The sequence below is a fragment of the Bombina bombina genome, chromosome 5 (assembly GCF_027579735.1).
Source record: "Bombina bombina isolate aBomBom1 chromosome 5, aBomBom1.pri, whole genome shotgun sequence".
Taxonomy (NCBI): domain Eukaryota; kingdom Metazoa; phylum Chordata; class Amphibia; order Anura; family Bombinatoridae; genus Bombina; species Bombina bombina.
Window position 1 is genome coordinate 395,613,800 of NC_069503.1, and position 20,996 is coordinate 395,634,795.

General features: G+C 40.8%; 1 protein-coding gene across 1 annotated transcript in view; it reads left to right on the forward strand.

The window, feature by feature from the left end:
• The window catches only part of LOC128660402 (ubiquitin-conjugating enzyme E2 E1), a 110,332-nt gene extending 105,673 nt beyond the window's left edge, over positions 1–4,659 (forward strand). The window contains exon 5 of the mRNA XM_053714228.1: positions 3,803–4,659. Within this exon, the coding sequence (XP_053570203.1) occupies positions 3,803–3,900 (98 nt within the window). The 3' untranslated portion in view covers positions 3,901–4,659. The remainder of the gene's footprint in view (positions 1–3,802) is intronic.
• Positions 4,660–20,996: the final 16,337 nt, after the last annotated feature.

Genomic DNA, 20,996 nt, shown 5'->3' on the forward strand with positions numbered 1-20,996 from the left:
TGCATAGTTAGTCAATGAAACGGGGACCACTCAGCTCTCTTGCAAAACATAAATTTGGATTCCCCAACAAGAGTCTCACTCTCATGGTGGGTTTCAAAGGACCATCTATCTCGGGGCCCTCCTGGGCGATTGTGACCAAGGACTCCAGCCTGTTAGGCTGGGTAGCAGTTTGGGGTTTCTTAAAGACACATGGTCTGTGGACTTCAGAGGAGTAGTCTCTTTAAATAAACATCTTGGAGTTAAGAGCAATTTTCTATGCTTTAATAGCTTGGCCTTAACTAGGTTTGGTTCGATTTTTATCAGATTTCAGTCGGATAACATCACTTCAGAGGCCTACATCAATCACCAGGGAGGAACTTGAAGTTCCTTGGCAATGAAGGAGGTGTCTCGCATTCTACATTGGGCCGAGTCTCACAATTGCCATGTCTCTGCCATCCACATACCAGGGGTGGACAACTGGGAGGCGGATTTTCTAAGCAGGCAGACTTTCCATCCCGGAGAGTGGGCTTTCCACCCAGAGGTTTTCACAATAACAACTCTAAAGCTTCCAAAGTACTGTTCAAGGTCAAGAGATCCTCAAGCCGTTCTGGTAGATGCTCTAGCGGTTCCTTGGAGCTTCAATCTAGCATTCATGTTTTCTCCATTTGTTTTGCTTCCACGAGTAATTGCTTGCATCAAACAGGAGAGCTTTTCTGATTCTAATAGCTCCTGCATGGCCTCGCTGGATTTGGTTTGCGGATCTGGTGACAATGTCATCTCTTCCGCCATGGAGGTTACCTTACAGGAAGGACCTTCTACTTCAGGGTCCCTTTCTTCATCCAAATCTGGTTTCTCTGAAGCTGACTGCTTGGAGATTTAATGTCTAAGTTTGGCTAGACGTGACTTCTCTGAGAAAGTCATAGATACTATGCTTCAGGCTCGTAAACCAGTTACTCGCAGAATTTACTATAGGGTTTGGTGTAAATACTTTCATTGGTGTTATTCAAAAGGTTTTCTTGGAACAAAGTAAGGGTTCCTCGAATTTTGGCTTTTCTTCAGGAGGGCCTGGAGATGGGTTTGTCAGTCAGTACTTTTGAAGTGTCAGATTTCTGCTCTGTCTATTCTTCTGCATAAACATCTGGCAGTTCTGCCAGATGTTCAGTCTTTTGTTCAGGCCTTTATCAGAATCAGGCCTGTGTTTAAATCTGTTGCTCCTCCTTAGAGTCTTAACCTTGTTCTTAGAGTTTTGCAGCAGGCTTCGTTTGAGCCTATGCATTCTGTTAGTATTAAATTACTATCTTGGAAGGTTTTGTTTCTTCTTGCTATTTCTTCTGCTCAGAGTTTCCGAACTTTTTCGGCTCTGTAGTGTAATTCCCCTTACCTTATTTTTCATGCTGATAAGGCAGTCATTTGTACTAAGCTGGGGTTTCTCCCTAAGGTAGTGTTGGATCACAATATTAATCAGGAAATTGGTGTTCCTTCTTTTTGTTCTAACCCTTCATTCCAGAAGGAACGTCTTTTGCATAACTTAAATTTTACCTTCAAGCAACTAAAAAAATTTCAGCAGACTTCTGCCCTGTTTGTTTTCATAGAAAAATGAGTTCCGTCTAACAAAACTGCTAAGTTACGTCTACCAATTACAAACCAATTACAATAGTTAAACCAATAACCACTTTTCTTTTTTTTTTGTTACAGACTTTGTAACTCATTTCCTTCCTAGCATAGGGAAAGTCCACGGCTTCATTCCTTGCTGTTGGGAAATACAACACCTGGCCACCAGGAGGAGACAAAGACACTCCAGCCAAAGGCTTATATATCCCCCCCACTTCCTCATTACCCCAGTTATTCTTTGCCTTTTGTCATGTTAGGAGGTCCTCCTTACATACTTTTTCAAAATGTTACAAGTTTGTTTTTTTGCTTTAGCTGAAGCAGCTTTTGGGAGAAATGTTTTGCAGGCTCTGGTGCCTTTAGAATAGGGTCCGCCTATTCCTTTTTGTTCCCTCCCATTATTCATTCAGTGTCCTCTGGAGCTTAGGTATAGTTTTCTTAACAGTAAGGAATGAAGCCGTAGACTCCCTATCTTAGGAAGCAAAACATAATTCATGCTTACCAGATAAATACCTTTCCTTCCGGATAGGGAGACGCCATGGCCCACGTCCTTTTTTCTTGTCTATGGGCGGTTCCCTATTTATTTTTTTCTTATGGCACCATTTATACCCCAATGTTTCTCCTACTTTTCCTTGTTCCCTCGGCAGAATGACTGGGGTAATGAGGAAGTGGGAGGGATATTTAAGCCTTTAGCTGGTGTGTCTTTGCATCCTCCTGGTGGCCAGGTGTTGTATTTTCCAACAGTAAGGAATAAAGCCATGGACTTTATGTGGTAAGCATAAATTATGGGGTTTTTTTTTAAGAGTCTCCTTAGTGCTATATTGCCCCCCTTACAGGTGCTTGTGGATAAAAAAAATATATATATATTTGGCACCTATAGGTACGCACCATTAGTACTACTTTACCTACTATCCTGCTTTCTCTGGTAAGCGTAGGGGTCAGAAGGCCACTTCTACCACTCTTTCTCTCTGGTTGAGAAATGTTAGCCGTTTAGCTTATGAGACAGCTGGACAGCAGCCTCCTGAGAGAATTGCGTCTTGTTCCACTAGAGCGGTTTCATCTTCATAGGCTTTCAAAAATAAAGCTTCTGTGGAGCAAATCTGTAAGGCGGCCACTTGGTCCTCCTATTCATACTTTTTTCCAAATTCTACAAATTTGATACTTTTGCCTCAGCTGAGGCTTCTTTTGGGAGAAAGGTTCTTCAAGCGGTGGTGCCTTCAGTTTAGGTCCGCCTGTCTTGTTCTCCCTCCCTATTTATTCTGTGTCCTCTAGCTTGGGTATTGGTCCCCACTAGTAATTAGGAATGTTTTGTGCACTCTCCATGCCATAGGAAAGAAAACAAAATTTATGCTTACCTGATAAATTTCTTTCTTTCAAGGCATGGAGAGTCCACGACCCACCGTTATTCAAATTAAGACGGCAGTTTTTTGTCTAGTCCTCAGGCACCTCTATACCCTTGTGTTATCTTCTTTTTCCGTTTCCCTTTGGCCAAATGACTGGGGGTTATGGGTAAGGGAAGTGATACTTAACAGCTCTGCTGGGGTGCTCTTTGCCGCCTCCTGCTGGCCAGAAGTGAATATCCCACTAGTAATTTGATTGTTTGGTGGACTCTCCATGCCCGGAAAGAGAGAAATTTATCAGGTAAGCATACATTTTGTTTTTGATCAAATTACAAAATGCAAAAAGAGTGAACGGAAGAAAAATCTAAATAAAATCAATATTTGCTGTGACCACCCTTTGCCTTCAAAACAGCATCAGTTCGTCACTTGCACACATTCGTCCTGGTACACTTGCACACATTCGTCCTGGTACACTTGCACACAGTTTTGTAACAAACTCAGCAGGTAGTTTGTTCCAAACATCTTGAAGAATTAACCAAAATTCTGTGAATTTAGGCAGCCTCAATTACTTTGGTCTTCATGTATTTCCAGACAGACTAGATGTAGAGATTAGGGCTCTGTGAGTGGCACAACAATTAAATAAAAATGTATATATTGTGTGTGTGTGTGTGTGTGTGTGTGTGTGTGTGTATATAAAAACATTATACACACACATAAAATGTATTTCCTAGTCAGGAAGAAAATTACTTTTTTTTTTTTATACTGCATTTTAAATGCTACAGAAACTTATTTTGTGTTTTTTTTTTTTATTTTATTTTTTTTATTAAAAAAAATCTGTATAAATTTATAATATTTTTAACTTCATCCCCTCCCAGCTGATCCTCTGGTCGGAAGCATCGCCACTCAGTACATGACCAACAGAGCTGAGCATGACAGAATGGCCAGGCAGTGGACCAAGAGATACGCTACATAAGTCTGACACTTTCCAATACCACCTGTCTGATGGAGAGAGCTGCTCATACATTTGAAGGGGGCGGGGAGGGGGGTTGGTAAAGAATAGGGTATTTCTATAAACAGATTTTATTCAGTCTTTTATTTCCAGAGACTTTTTTTTTTTGTTATTGTAACTTAAGGTATCTTTCTACAGTAAGTGGCAACATTGTGTAGGGGCATCTTTATCAGACAGGAGCTCTGACAGCTGAGGGGAATACAGAAGAATGTAAAGTCTGTATTTTGTTTTCCATTAATGCTTTTTCTTTTGGATGCAATATGTAAACTTTTGAAACTACTTAATTTTGTACAGTTACATTGCATATAATGTAAGTGTCTATGTAAAGTCCTTTTTCTGGGGCATTGATATGAATGCATATTTTTTATATGAATAGAAGAGTCACGCTGCACTCTGAAAGCTGTATAACCCTGTGTCTACCAAAGAGGCCTGCAGTGGATACAATCTGCAGATTTCAGGTATCAATAGGGTTAAAGGGTGGTCATTCCTTATCGTGGAAAAATAACTGGTTAAATTAGGTATTATAAAACATACAACTTTATATATTTCCTTTATAAGTCTTAAATTCAGGGTGGAAAAAATTAATGGGAACCTGTAGTGAAATACCTTAAGCTGTTTTAATTGTAAAGGTGGATAAGAATTACTATGTAGATTGGTTATATGTTGTAGACTAATAAAGTCTGCATTTGTTACTGTGTTAATAAAAATGGAAAAATATAAAAAGTGTGTCATTACTTTCTAAAATAAATACTATCATTACTATTTTTCTTATCCCTTAATTTCTTTCATACAGGGGGTGAGAGTCAATAATCCATTACTCTTGGAAATTACTCTTCTCTACAACTAGGAGGAGGCAAAGATTCCCAAACCACAAATGCTCTATAAAAAACCCTGTAAAACCCCTCCCACCACACACATACCTCAGTCTTTACTTTGCCTCCCCTGGAGGTAGTTGAAGAATAAATTCTTCAGAGAGAGGGGTTTTCAGTCTATATTGAGGCCCGGTTTCCCCTCAGAGTACAGTGCTTGTCTGTGGGATGTATATGCGGTATTGTTTGTGATTCTTTTTTCACCTCATGGGAATTTTTTTATAAGCCCTCCTCAATTTGTCGCAGGGACTAATCTTTTCATCTAAATGGGAGAAGAGTCCACTGCTTCATTCATCACTTGTGGGGAAATAAGAACCTGGCCACCAGGAGGAGGCAAAGACACCCCAGCCAAAAGGCTTAAATGCCTCCCCCACTTCCCTCATCCCCCAGTCATTCTTTGCCTTTCATAACAAGAGGTTGGCAGAGAAGTGCCGGAAGATTCGGAGTAGTCTCTTATGGTGGGTAGTACTCTTTGCAATGGGACTGGAGTTTTAAGTAGTCCTATTAGCCTCTCAGTGAGAGCATGGGTGAAAGTTAGAGTCCGGAGATGCAGGGGGAGTTCTTCTGCGAAACTATCACACCTCATATTAACAACTCCTTAAGCAATCAGCATTGACGAGTTTTGCTGCCTGCTTTTATTCTCAATTCCATGTCAGGAGCGACACTACTAACCTGTCACACTTGAAGGGCTGAGTTCCTGTTCCACGGCGTTTATTCTGGTAGAAGACAGTAAACCTACTAACTGTGTATACTGTGAGGAGGTTCCGGTGGAACCGCCATTTCAGCTCTGTTCCACATGTTGTGACAATATTACTACTTCTAAAAAGAAAAAATTTAGTACAACTGAGCCTTCCACCTCTGAGGTTTCTCTGCCCCACAAGGTGCGTTCCCTACAAGCATCTCCGATTATACAAGCAGTTCCCCAGGGCACTTCTAATCCTCCTGTGGGAAGGGGCCCATTGGCCTCCAGACTTTGCTAATCAGTTGCAAATTTACAAGTATTAAACTACTAGCCAGGAAAAATTTTTACTTGCCACTTCTGATCCCACCCACTGCCCACCCACTACCCCACCATATCTTTAGCAAAACACCTTCTTATGCACTTATTTTTATTTTAAGGACCTGCAACTTAGGGTTTTTGGTGATTACACCTATATACTCCTGATGGGCTATGGTATCCTAGTAGGAAGACTACAATCCTTTAAGGATTATTTAATGCACAGTCTAATATAATTATTTTCTTGATAAATGGAAAGAGTCAACAGCTGCAAAATTACTTTTGGGAAATAAGAACCTGGCCACCAGGAGGAGGCAAAGACACCCCAGCCAAAGGCTTAAATACTCATCCCACTTCCCTCAAACCCCAGTCATTCTTTGCCTTTCATCCTAGGAGGTTGGCAGAGAAGTTTCAGAAGTTTATTTTCGTCTCTTATGGGTAGGGTGACCATATTGCCGCTTTAAAAAGGGACACATATAAAAAAATACATATGTCAGGGTTCTTATACACAACATTTCTTTAAACAGCCCTGACATATGTATTTTTCATATATGTCCCTTTTTAAAGCGGCGATATGGTCACCCTACTTATGGAGGGTAGTACTCTTCGACATGGGACGGGAGTTTCAAGTAATCCTGTCAGTCTCTCAGTGAGGGTTTGGATGAAAGTTAGTCCGGAGATGCAGGAAGAGTCTTTCTGCAAAACCATCCCGACTCATTTTAACAACTCCACAAGCAATCAGCGTTGTCAAACTTTGCTTCACTGCCTGCTTACTTCTCTCAAGTCCATAGCGGAGGTGAGGCTACTATCCGCCACACTTGAAGGGCCGTGTTCCTGCCTAATGACGTAGATTCCGGTAAGATCGTTTCATTTAACTTCTTCATAATTGTACTGTAACATTCATTCAACTCATTTGTTCCTGCGAATTCACATGAAAAATGGAGGGTCTCAGTGGGACTCCTTTAGTATCTTGGCATCAAGGGTTAATATCTCCTGAGGGGGATTATTGAACAAGGTTTTTTTTAATCATGTTTATGTCATTCAATCTGCTTATGTGTAGTGTTAACTGGGCTCGTGGCTTTCTGGAGTATAATGGCCTTTTGAAGTGACGCGACCTTATGGTTGGGCACGCTTTTTTGGACTTTGCGGTTCACCTTCTAACCGGGCGTGTTTTCGTTCTGGCCCTGTCCTCCGGGAGGAGAGCTCCCTACTACTACACATGTGGGTAACCCAGGTTGTTTTTTCCTCCTCGGAGGGTGGATTGTCCCCCCCCCCCCCCCCAGAAGTTGTGGCACATTTTCGCTTTTAAATACTTTTTGCACTTTGCTTGTCTACAAAGTCCAGATGTTTATTTGCTATTGTGCTCGTGCCCGATTGCCCCAAGTCTTTCGGCCACAGGAGGGCATGTGCAGTTCCCTGCGGGTGTAACTGTTCCTGAGTGTTGTGAGTTTTGTTACAGGCTGACTCTCCTTCGTATTTTACTCACACATTTTTTAGCTGTTTGGGGACCTACCCTTCTTGGCTATGGGACTCATCAGCCTTCTCCTTCGAATGGCTCACTTCGTTAGACATGGGGGGATGACGTAATCTCCTTTTAAGTCTTGTTATAGAGATTCTTCCCAGTTTTGTTGGAGGAACACGGTTTCCGTTAGGCTGGTCCTGCGGATCTTTCTGTTCTTCTTGAGCGTTCACCCTCAGGTTTTTCATACTATGTTTTCTGTGGGAACTTTCTCTGGGATCGATACTCACTGTTTGCTTCTACAGAAGTTGTTCGGGACACGTTAGTCCCATGTTTGTCTGTTTTTTCATCCTCCCTCCCTGATGGTGGATTTAGCCAGCTTGGCAGTTATGACCCTGGTTGCAGGCTGGTCCTGCTTGGGTTCAGATCTGTCTCATGGCTTATTCAGACACATGGCGCCTATTATACCTTGCCGGTCAGGTTGGGGTGCCGAGTGCTCTCAATATTTATGTTTCTTGTTCTTTGTTTTACAAGTTTCAGCTAAGCATTCTCAAAAGAACTTGTGGGTCCGTGCGGCTCTCAGGATTGTTTCAGTCCTTAAATAGCCGTCTCTCTGGTGACTGGGTCAGTGAATTTTGCGGCGTCACACTCTGTTGCTTCCGATACCCTTGGAACCTAGAGTATTCCTTACCACATGGTGGGAAGGTTAGAGGGTTTAGTGCCTCTTTTCTGCCGGTCGGGGCGGTGTTGCCTTAGAAGGCCCAAGGAATTGTCCTTTTGGGACTAGTTCTTTTAGTGGTTCTCTTCTTCATTGAGACCTTCTTGGACTTTGTCCGTTTCTCCTTGTGGATTGGGTCATCTTTGGGGGACTTGGATTTTCTTCTGGTGTTGGTTGTTCCTTTTTCGGGACATTAGACTGTGAAGTCTTTTTGGGCTCCGGTTAGGGGTCCTTCCCCGGTGTTGGGAATGCTCTGCATCTCCTTCTTGGGATAGAAGAGGTCCTAGTGGTTTTCCACTCATATGGTTCAGGTATTGCCATCCAGGTGGCATCAAAACCCATGTTTTTCTGTCCTCTGACTTTGAATCTGAGGTGATGTGGAGGCTTGCTGTTGCTCTGTTCGGGTGACTTGTCCTCACTGTTGCCCCTTGTGTCTGGAGCTCGTAGCTAACTGGACAACTAGCTCAGCATACTAAGGCTCTGTGGCTACTCTGTACTGTAGCAAACTGAGGGTTGCTAGTTCAATCCCCGGCGAGGTCTACTCAGCCTTTCCTCCTTTTGAGGTTGATAAAATGAGCATCGCCTTGTGTCCCTTAAGGGGGGATTAGCTGTGCTTTTCAAGCACAATCATGTTAATGTTGCTTGGATGCCTGTTAGCTTTAGTGTCCTTTTATGGCCTTGGGAGGCCTTGGCTCTTTGGAGTGTTTGGCTCCTGCAAGGTGTGGTCTCTTACCTTTTTGGGTCAGGACTTGCAAGGGCTTCTGGATTTTTCCCTGGGAGGTCTGTTTTTTTATATCAGACAAGGGATTTATGTTCCTGTAAGATTGTTTAATCTAAACATTTGTGGGGCCCGGGCTTCCTCTCCTGATCTTCCGTTGTCAAGGTTTTTACTCTACGTTTTTTCTTTGTGGATCCTGCTGTGGGATGTTACTGGACATTATGATCCTAGGACTGGCCGGGGGGTTCCAGTTTCCAAGGTAATTTGGGCTTAGCCCTTGTTCTGGCTGTTCTGTTTTACAACTTGGCCAGATTTACTGAGAGCCGGTGCTTTTTGGAGCTTGTCTTGTGCCGTACTATACGATTCCCTTGGGACAGCCAACTAATGTGACCTGATGGTGGGCTTTCCTGCCTAGCCAGCGGAACGTTTGTGGTTGCTCTGCTGTCACTCTTGCGCCTGATGTGTGCTAGAACAATGGTGTTTTAAGGGGTTCTTTCCGTGTTAGTCAGTGACATGGCCTTGTGTTCTCTTGGTTCTTCCTATGACTGCCTATCTTATGGGCAGCTGTTTATCGATGCTCTCCTCTTCAGGGGGCTCTTTGTCCTCCTTAGGGAGGTGTGGTTCCTTTTTTTTAGGGGCCTCTCCTGTGTTTGGGAGGTTGGAACAGATGTTTTATCTGGTTCGGGGATTGGTCTGCTCTTTGAGTTGTTCCTTTCCATCTGGGGAGCTGCTGGCTCCGCATTGAGACTTTAGTTGGGTGGCTTTGCTAGATTTCCTTGGGTCTAACGCCTGCTCGATTGTCTCTAGGTTGAAGTGGCTGTGTCCACTCTTCCTCCCTTTTGGGGGCTGGTCTTGTGGTTCCTTTCTGTTCCCTTGCTTTCAGATCTGCCGTTGCTTGTATTGGTCCGGTTAGGTGTAGGATCTGAGATCTGTTGTTCATCCTCAGCTCTTGAGGGTGCCAGTGGACTTATTTTTTTTTTTTTTTTTTTTTTTGAGGGTATGTGCCGCTCCCCCTCTGCCTTGGAGGTTGGGCAATCTGCTATTTTGTTTGGCCTGCTTTTTCCTTACGGATAGTGTTTTCTCTGTGTTCCGTCTACGGATAGCAGCGTGTTACTGGACTCAGATGTTTATCTTTCTGAGTTTGCTACTTGTAATTTTTCTGTTTACGCAGTCTCAGAGTTCGGACATTTTGAGGACTTTGTCTTTAGCAGTCTTTTCGGTGCTGTTGCACGATGTTTGGGAGATGTTTCTTCTCCTTGATGATACCCGGATCCTCCTTGTGGGTTGGGCATCGTCTCCCCTTGTTCTCTGGTTCAATTCAGGTCTCTGTGGACTTTGCCTTCTTTTGAAGGGGGTTTTTCCTTTATGGATTTTGCTGTGCATTTTGGGTATCCCTTTGGCTCACTCTTGTCCTCTCCCTTTTGGGGATTTTGGTACTGTATTATAAGGGTTGTGTGGGGACTGATGGGCGACAGTTCTCCTGGAGGAGTGTTTGCACAGTGAGTCTGCTTTGCAGTCTCTAGTTACGCTTTCAGACTATCTGCGGGTCAGTGTTCTTGGGGCCTTTTCCTTCTAGTTTTTTTGCCTGGCTCCGACGAAGCGGGGTTTGGTTAGGTTGTAGTTTTTCAGGCCTGGTTCCCTCAGAATGGGCCGCCTATTGTACCCTCCCTTTTTGCATTCAGTGTTCTCTAGAGCTTGAGTATTGTTTTCCTAATAGTAATGAATGCAGCTGTGGAATCTTTCCATTTATGAAAAACTTAAATTATGCTTACTTGATAATTTTCTTCAGATGGAAAGAGTCCACAGCTCCTCATCCGTATTTTTTCTGTGGGGTGTCTTATTTTTTATTCTTCTAGCACTTTTTCACCCTGGTATTTCTTCTACTGTTCCTTGTTCCTCGGCAGAATGATTGGGGGATGAGGGAAGTGGGAGAAGTAGTTAAAGGGACATGAAAGCCAATTTTTTTTCTTTCGTGTTTTAGAAAGAGCATGTCATTTTAAACAACTTTCTAATTTACTTCTATTATCTAATTTGCTTCATTCTCTTTATCACTTGCTGAAAAGCATATCTAGATATGCTCAGTAGCTGCTGATTGGTTGCTGCACCTAGCGGCCTTGTGTGATTGGCTCACACATGTGCATTGCTATTTCTTCAACAAAGGATATCTAAAGAATTGAGCAAATTAGATAATAGAAGTTAATTGGAAAGTTGTTTAAAATTGCATGCCCTATCTGAATCATGAAAGTTTAATTTTGACTAGACTGTCCCTTTAAGCCTTTGGCTGGGGCGTCTTTGCCGCCTCCTGGTGGCCAGGTTCTAATTTCCCAAAAGTAATGAATGCAGTTGTGGACTCTCTCCATCTGAAGAAAATATAATTTATGTAAGAACTTACTTGATAAATTCATTTCTTTCATATTGGCAAGAGTCCACGAGCTAGTGACGTATGGGATATACAGTCCTACCAGGAGGGGCAAAGTTTCCCAAACCTCAAAATGCCTATAAATACACCCGTCACCACACCCACAATTCAGTTTAACGAATAGCCAAGTAATGGGGTGACAAAGAAAGGAGTAAAAAGCATCAACAAAGGAATTTTGGAAATAATTGTGCTTTATACAAAAAAATCAACCACCATAAAAAAGGGGTGGGCCTCATGGACTCTTGCCAATATGAAAGAAATGAATTTATCAGGTAAGTTCTTACATAAATTATGTTTTCTTTCATGTAATTGGCAAGAGTCCATGAGTTAGTGTCGTATGGGATAGCAATACCCAAGAAGTGGAACTCCACGCAGTCACTAGAGAGGGAGGGATAAAAATAAAAACAGCCAATTTGTTGAAAAAAATTAATCCACAACCCAAATATAAGTTTATTCTCATAAAAAAAAGGAAAAACTTAAATTGTAAGCAGAAGAATGACACATTCTACCAAAAACTGCTTCCGAAGAAGCAAATACATCAAAATGGTAGAATTTTGTAAATGTATGCAAAGAAGACTAAGTTGCTGATTTGCAAATCTGATCAACTGAAGCTTCATTCTAGTAGAACGAGCTGTAATTCTCTGAGGCGGGGTTTACCCAACTCCAAATAAGCTTGATGAATCAAAAGCTTTAACCCTGATGCCAAAGAAACAGCAGAAGCCTTCTGATCTTCCCTGGAACCAGAAAAGATGATAAAATAGACTAGAAGTCTTCCTGAAATCTTTAGTAGCTTGAACATAATATTTCAGAGCTCTCACCACATCCAAAGAATGTAAAGATCTTTCCAAAGAATTCTTAGGATTAGGACACAAAGAAGGGACAACAATTTCTCTATTAATGTTGATAGAATTCACAACCTTGGGTAAGAATTTAAATGAAATCCACAAAACTGCCTTATCCTGATGAAAAATCAGAAAAAGTGATTCACAAGAGAGCAAATAGTTCCGAAACTCTTCTAGCAGAAGAGATGGCCAAAAGGAGCACTTTCCAAGAAAGTAGTTTAATGCCCAAACAATGCATAGGCTGAAATGGAAGAGCCTGTAAAGCCTTCAAAACTAAATTAAGACTCCAAGGAGGAGAGATTGATTTAATGGCAGGCTTGATATGAACCAAAGCTCTTATTGGAAGTGGCCAAGGTTGGCTACTGGACATCTGAACAAGATCCGCATACCAAAACCTGTGAGGCCATGCTGGAGCCACCAGCAACATAAACGATTGCTCCATGATGATTTTGAAGATCACTCATAGAAGAAGAACTAAAGGCGGGAAAATATAAGCAGGTTGATAACACCAAGGAAGTGTCAACGCATCCACTGCTTCCGCCCGAGGATCCCTGGACCTGGATAGGTACCTTGGGAAGTTTCTTGTTTAGATGAGATGCCATCAGATCTATTTCTGGAAGACCAACATCTGAACAATTTGAGAAAACACATCTGGATGGAGAGACTACTCTCCCGGATGTAAAGTCTGACGACTGAGTTAATCCACTTCCCAATTGTCTATACTTGGGATATGAACCGCAGAAATTAGACAGCTGGATTCCGCCTAAACAAGTATCTGAGATACTTCTTCATAGCTTGAGGACTGTGAGTCCCACTCTGATGATTGACATATGCCACAGATGTGATATTGTCTGTCTGAAAACAAATGAACGGTTCTCTCTTCAACAGAGGCCAAAACTGAAGAGCCCTGAGAATCGCATAGAGCTCTAAAATATTTATTGGTAATCTCGCCTCTTGAGATTTCCAAACCCCTTGTGCTGTTAGAGATCCCCAATCTGAAAGACTCACATCGGTTGTGATCACAGTCCAGGTTGGACAAACGAAAGAGGCGCCTAGAACAATACGATGGTGATCTAACCACCAAGTCAGAGATAGTCGAACATTGGGATTTAAGGATATTAATTGTGATATCTTTGTATAACCCCTGCACCATTGATTCAGCATGCAAAGCTGGAGAGGTCTCGTAAAAACATGCAAAGGGTATTGCATCCGATGCTATGGTCATGAGACCTAAAACTTCCATGCACATAGCCACTGAAGAGTATTACTGAGACTGAAGGTTCCGACAGCCTGCAACCAATTTCAAACGTCTCTTGTCAGTTAGAGACAAAGTCATTGACACTGAATCTATCTGGAAACCTAAAAAGTTTACCCTTGTCTGAGGAATCAAAGAGATTCTGCAGAACGTAAAGACTGAGAGAGTACCACGATATCGTCCAAATAAGGAAACACCGCAATACCCCGCTCTCTGATTACAGAGAGTAGGGCACCGAGAACCTTTGAAAAGATTCTTGGAGCTGTTGCTAGGCCAAAAGGAAGAACAACAAATTGGTAATTCTTTTCTAGAAAAGAGAATCTCAGGAACTGATAGTGATCTGGATAAATCGGAATATGAAGATATGCATCCTGTAAGTCTATTGTGGACATATAAATGCCCTTTCTGAACAAAATGCAGAATAGTTCTTATAGTCACCATTTTTAAAGTTGGTACTCTTACATATCGATTCAAAATTTTTAGATCCAAAACTGGTCTGAATGAATTTTCTTCTTTGGGACAATGAATAGAATTGAATAAAATCCCAGACCCTGTTCTTGAAACAGAACTGGCATGATTACCCCTGATAACTCCAGGTCTAAAACACACTTCAGGAAAGCCTGAGCCTTTACTGGGTTTGCAGGGATGCATGAGAGAGAAAAATATTCTCACAGGTGGACTTACTCTGAATCCTATTCTGTACCCCTGAGAGACAATACTCTGAATCCATTGATTTTGGACCAAATTCGTCCAAACATCTTTTAAAAATATTAATCTGCCCCTACCAGCTGAGCTGGAATGAGGACCGCACCTTCATGCAGACTTGGGGGCTGGCTTTGATCTCTTAAATGGCTTGGATTTATTCCAATTCAAGGAAGGCTTCCAATTGGAAACAGATTCCATGGGGGAGGGATTAGGTTTCTGTTCCTTATTTTGTTGAAAGGAACGAAACGGTTAGAAGCTTTAGATTTACCCTTAGGTCTTGAATTCTGAGGCAAAAAAACTCCCTTCCCCCCAGTGACAGTTAAAATTACTGAGAACCAAATAACTTATTACCTTGGAAAGAAAGAGATAACAATCTGGACTTAGGATTCATGTCAGCATTCCAAGATTTAAGCCACAAAACTCTTCTAGTTAAAATAGCTAAAGACCTAGATTTAACATCAATTTGGATGAAATAAAAAAAAAATGGCATCACAAATAAAATTATCATGTTGACTCAAGTTAACAATGCTAGATAAATCATGATCCAATACTTGCGCTAAAGATTCCAACCAAAAGGTTGAAGCAGCTGCAACATCAGCCAAAGAAATTGCAGGCCTGAGATGACCTGAATATAAATAGGCTTTCTTTAGAAAAGCTTCAAGTTTCCTATCTAAAGGATCTTTAAAAGAAGTACTATCTTCCGTAGGAATAGTAGTACATTTAGCAAGAGTAGAGAGAGCCCCATCAACTTTGAAGATCTTTTCCCAAAACTCTAAAGTAACTGCTGGTAAAAGATACAATTTTTTAAACCTTGAAGAAGGAATAAAAGAAGTACCAGGCCTATTCCATCCTTTAGAAATCATATTAGGAACTGGAAAAACCACAGGAGGTTTATAAACAGAATTTAAACGTTTACTAGTTTTTAATATCAAGAGGACTGGTCTCCTCAATATCCAATATAATCAACACTTCTTTAACAAACAATGAATGTACACCATTTAAAAAATTTTTAAAAAGTAGATTTGTCTGTGTCAATATCTGAAGAAGGATCTTCTGAATCAGATTCTCATCAGAGGAGGATAATTCAGTATGTTGTTGGTCATTTGAAATTTCATCAACTTTATGAGAAGTTTTAAAAGACCTTACATTTATTAGAAAGCGGGATGGCAGACAAAGCCTGAATAGAATCAGCAATAAATTCTTATAAATTCACAGGTATATCTTGTACATTAGATGTTAAAAGAACAGCAACAGGCAATGTACTATTACTGATGGACACATTCTCTGCATGTAAAAGTTTATCATGACAACTTAATACAAACCACAGCTGGAGATATAATCTCCACAAGATTACAACAAATGTACTTAGCTTTGGTAGAACTGTTATCAGCCAGCAGGGTTCCAACAGTAAATTTTGAGACAGGATCAGATTGAGACATCTTGCAAATATAAGAGAAAAAAAACAAATTATCAATTTTCTTATATGGCAGTTTCAGGAATGGGAAAAAAATGCAAACAGCATAGCCCTCTGATAGAGAAAAAAAGCAAGAGGCATATAGGAATGGGGTTAAAAATAATGAAAATATTTGGCGCCAAGTATGACGCACAAACAGAGAAATTTTTTTGGCACTAATAACATCCAGAAATGACACACTCGCGTCATTGAAGGTGAAACCTTGTGAAAGAACTCAGCGTCGACAAAGATGCCGGAAATTATGAATTTGCGTCATCGAACATAACTTTGCGCCAAAAAAATCTCGCACCAAAAATGACGCAATATACTTTGGCATATTGTGCCCCCGCGAGCCTAATTCTGCCCGTGAATTTAAAATGACAGTCAATTGAAAAAAAGACTATACCCCAAGAAATAAATTTTCCTAAAAAAATGCATTTCCCAGATATGAAACTGACAGTCTGCAAAAGGAAATATACTGAAACCTGAATCATGGCAAATATATGTACAAAACATATATTTAGAACTTTATGTAAATACATAAAGTGCCAAACCATAGCTGAGAGTGTCTTAACTAAAGAAAACTTACTTACCAAAAGACACCTATCCACATATAGCAGATAGCCAAACCAGTAATGAAACGGTTATCAGTAGAGGTAATGGAATATGAGAGTATATCGTCGATCTGAAAAGGGAGGTAGGAGATCAATCTCTACGACCGATAACAGAGAACCTATAATATAGATCTCCTGTGAGGAAAAACATTGCATTCAATAGGTGATACTCCCTTCACATCCCTCTGACATTCACTGTACTCTGAGAGGAATCGGGCTTCAAAATGCTGAGAAGTGCATATCAACGTAGAATCTAAGCACAAACCTACTTCACCACCTCCATACGAGGAAAAGTTTGTAAAACTGAATTGTGGGTATGGTGAGGGGTGTATTTATAGGCATTTTGAGGTTTGGGAAACTTTGCCCCTCCTGGTAGGATTGTATATCCCATACGTCACTAGCTCATGGACTCTTGCCAATTACATGAAAGAAAAGAAAATTATCAGGTAAGCATAATTTAAGTTTTCACGCCCTGTTGGCAAAGAGGGGAATCCTTCAGTGACATTGCCTGAGCTAACAAATCCAAGTAGGCTGCTCATTAAGTAATCCTAGTTAGGCTCTATTTAGAGTGTTGTCTCTCCTATGCTCCTACAATCTCAGAGGTCCACAGGGGTATAAAGGTGTAAGTTACACACAACTGTAGCTTTGTACTGATAGAGTTCCACACGGGTACATGAGACAGGATCAGATTGAGACATCTTGTAAATATAAGAGAAAAAAAACAAATTATCAATTTTCTTATATGGCAGTTTCAGGAATGGGAAAAAAATGCAAACAGCATAGCCCTCTGATAGAGAAAAAAAGCAAGAGGCATATAGGAATGGGGTTAAAAATAATGAAAATATTTGGCGCCAAGTATGACGCACAAACAGAGAATTTTTTTTGGCACTAATAACATCCAGAAATGACACACTCGCGTCATTGAAGGTGAAACCTTGTGAAAGAACTCAGCGTCGACAAAGATGCCGGAAATTATGAATTTGCGTCATCGAACATAACTTTGCGCCAAAAAAATCTCGCACCAAAAATGACGCAATATACTTTGGCATATTGTGCCCCCGCGAGCCTAATTCTGCCCGTGAATTTAAAATGACAGTCAATTGAAAAAAAGACTATACCCCAAGAAATAAATTTTCCTAAAAAAATGCATTTCCCAGATATGAAACTGACAGTCTGCAAAAGGAAATATACTGAAACCTGAATCATGGCAAATATATGTACAAAACATATATTTAGAACTTTATGTAAATACATAAAGTGCCAAACCATAGCTGAGAGTGTCTTAACTAAAGAAAACTTACTTACCAAAAGACACCTATCCACATATAGCAGATAGCCAAACCAGTAATGAAACGGTTATCAGTAGAGGTAATGGAATATGAGAGTATATCGTCGATCTGAAAAGGGAGGTAGGAGATCAATCTCTACGACCGATAACAGAGAACCTATAATATAGATCTCCTGTGAGGAAAAACATTGCATTCAATAGGTGATACTCCCTTCACATCCCTCTGACATTCACTGTACTCTGAGAGGAATCGGGCTTCAAAATGCTGAGAAGTGCATATCAACGTAGAATCTAAGCACAAACCTACTTCACCACCTCCATACGAGGCAAAGTTTGTAAAACTGAATTGTGGGTATGGTGAGGGGTGTATTTATAGGCATTTTGAGGTTTGGGAAACTTTGCCCCTCCTGGTAGGATTGTATATCCCATACGTCACTAGCTCATGGACTCTTGCCAATTACATGAAAGAAAAGAAAATTATCAGGTAAGCATAATTTAAGTTTTCACGCCCTGTTGGCAAAGAGGGGAATCCTTCAGTGACATTGCCTGAGCTAACAAATCCAAGTAGGCTGCTCATTAAGTAATCCTAGTTAGGCTCTATTTAGAGTGTTGTCTCTCCTATGCTCCTACAATCTCAGAGGTCCACAGGGGTATAAAGGTGTAAGTTACACACAACTGTAGCTTTGTACTGATAGAGTTCCACACGGGTACATGAGTCAAAGTTCCAAAATAGTAGCTGAAACTAAGTCACATACTCCTGTGGAGCTCTAGCGGATGGGAGACCACAGTCTTATTTAAGCCTACAGGGCTTGTTTCATGCAGCCTATATAATGAACCGACAAAATCATGGGCATAGGAACCCCAAAAAATCTGGGGGATAGCATTTTAACAGGCAGTATATTTTTGTCGTTAATCTTGGAATTGTCTGGAACAGCTAGATTTAATTAAAGGGACACTGAACCAAACTTTTTTTCTTTCATGATTCAGATAGAGCATGCAATTTATTTCATGTAATTAGCAAGAGTCCATGAGCTAGTGACGTATGGGGATATACATTCCTACCAGGAGGGGCAAAGTTTCCCAAACCTCAAAATGCCTATAAATACACCCCTCACCACACCCACAAATCAGTTTTACAAACTTTGCCTCCTATGGAGGTGGTGAAGTAAGTTTGTGCTAGATTCTACGTTGATATGCGCTCCGCAACAAGTTGGAGCCCGGTTTTCCTCTCAGCGTGCAGTGAATGTCAGAGGGATGTGAGGAGAGTATTGCCTATTTGAATGCAATGATCTCCTTCTACGGGTCTATTTCATAGGTTCTCTGTTATCGGTCGTAGAGATTCATCTCTTACCTCCCTTTTCAGATCGACGATACACTCTTATATATATACCATTACCTCTGCTGATTTTCGTTTCAGTACTGGTTTGGCTTTCTACAACATGTAGACGAGTGTCCTGGGGTAAGTAAGTCTTATTTTCTGTGACACTCTAAGCTATGGTTGGGCGCTTTTTTTATAAAGTTCTAAATATATGTATTCAAACATTTATTTGCCTTGACTCAGGATGTTCAACATTCCTTATTTTCAGACAGTCAGTTTCATATTTGGGATAATGCATTTGAATCAATCATTTTTTCTTACCTTAAAAAATTTGACTTTTTCCCTGTGGGCTGTTAGGCTCGCGGGGGCTGAAAATGCTTCATTTTATTGCGTCATTCTTGGCGCAGACTTTTTTGGCGCAAAAAATCTTTTCTGTTTCCGGCGTCATACGTGTCGCCGGAAGTTGCGTCATTTTTTGACGTTCTTTTGCGCCAAAAAATGTCGGCGTTCCGGATGTGGCGTCATTTTGGGCGCCAAAAGCATTTAGGCTCCAAATAATGTGGGCGTCTTATTTGGCGCTAAAAAAATATGGGCGTCGCTTTTGCCTCCACATTATTTAAGTCTCATTTTTCCTTGCTTCTGGTTGCTAGAAGCTTGTTTCTTTGGCATTTTTTCCCATTCCTGAAACTGTCATTTAAGGAATTTGATCAATTTTGCTTTATATGTTGTTTTTTCTCTTACATATTGCAAGATGTCTCATGTTGCATCCCAGTCAGAAGATACTTCAGGAAAATCGCTGCCTGGTGCTGGAACTACCAAAGCTAAGTGTATCTGCTGTAAACTTTTGGTAGCTGTTCCTCCAGCTGTTGTTTGTATTAAATGTCATGACAAACTTGTTAATGCAGAAAATTTTTCCTTTAGTAAAATACCATTACCTGTTGCAGTTCCGTCAACATCTAATGTTCAGAGTGTTCCTGATAACATAAGAGATTTTGTTGCTGAATCTATTAAGAAGGCTATGTCTGTTATTCCTCCTTCTAGTAAACATAAAAAATCTTTTAAAACTTCTCTTTATCCAGATGAATTTTTAAATGAACATCATCATTCTGATTCTAATGATTCTTCTGGTTCAGAGGATTCTGTTTCAGAGGTTGATGCTGATAAATCTTCATATTTATTTAAAATGGAATTTATTCGTTCTTTACTTAAAGAAGTCCTAATTGCATTAGAAATTGAGGATTCTGGTCCTCTTGATACTAAATCTAAACGTTTAGACAAGGTCTTTAAATCTCCTGTAGTTATTCCAGCTTCTAAGTCCACATGAAGGTGCGGCCCTCATTCCAGCTCAGCTGGTAGGGGGCAGATTACGTTTTTTCAAAGAAATTTGGATCAATTCTGTTCACAATCTTTGGATTCAGAACATTATTTCAGAAGGGTACAGAATTGGTTTCAAGATAAGACCTCCTGCAAAGAGATTCTTTCTTTCCCGTGTCCCAGTAAATCCAGCGAAAGCTCAAGCATTTCTGAAATGTGTTTCAGATCTAGAGTTGGCTGGAGTAATTATGCCAGTTCCAGTTCTGGAACAGGGGCTGGGGTTTTATTCGAATCTCTTCATTGTACCAAAGAAGGAGAATTCCTTCAGACCAGTTCTGGATCTAAAAATATTGAATCGTTATGTAAGGATACCAACATTCAAAATGGTAACTGTAAGGACTATCCTGCCTTTTGTTCAGCAAGGGCATTATATGTCTACAATAGATTTACAGGATGCATATCTGCATATTCCGATTCATCCAGCTCACTATCAGTTTCTGAGATTCTCTTTCCTAGACAAGCATTACCAGTTTGTGGCTCTGCCGTTTGGCCTAGCAACAGCTCCAAGAATTTTTACAAAGGTTCTCGGTGCCCTTCTATCTGTAATCAGAGAACAGGGTATTGTGGTATTTCCTTATTTGGACTATATCTTGGTACTTGCTCAGTCTTCACATTTAGCAGAATTTCATACGAATCGACTTTTGTTGTTTCTTCAAAATCATGGTTGGAGGATCAATTCACTAAAAAGTTAATTGATTCCTCAGACAAGGGTAACCTTTTTGGGTTTCCAGATAGATTCAGTGTCCATGACTCTGTCTTTGACAGACAAGAGACGTCTAAAATTGATTTCAGCTTGTCAAAACCTTCAGTCACAATCATTCCCTTCGGTAGCCTTATGCATGGAAATTCTAGGTCTTATGACTGCTGCATCGGACGCGATCCCCTTTGCTCGTTTTCACATGCGACCTCTTCAGCTCTGTATGCTGAACCAATGGTGCAGGGATTACACAAAGATATACACAAAGATATCTCAATTAATATCTTTAAAACCGATTGTACGACACTCTCTGACGTGGTGGACAGATCACCAT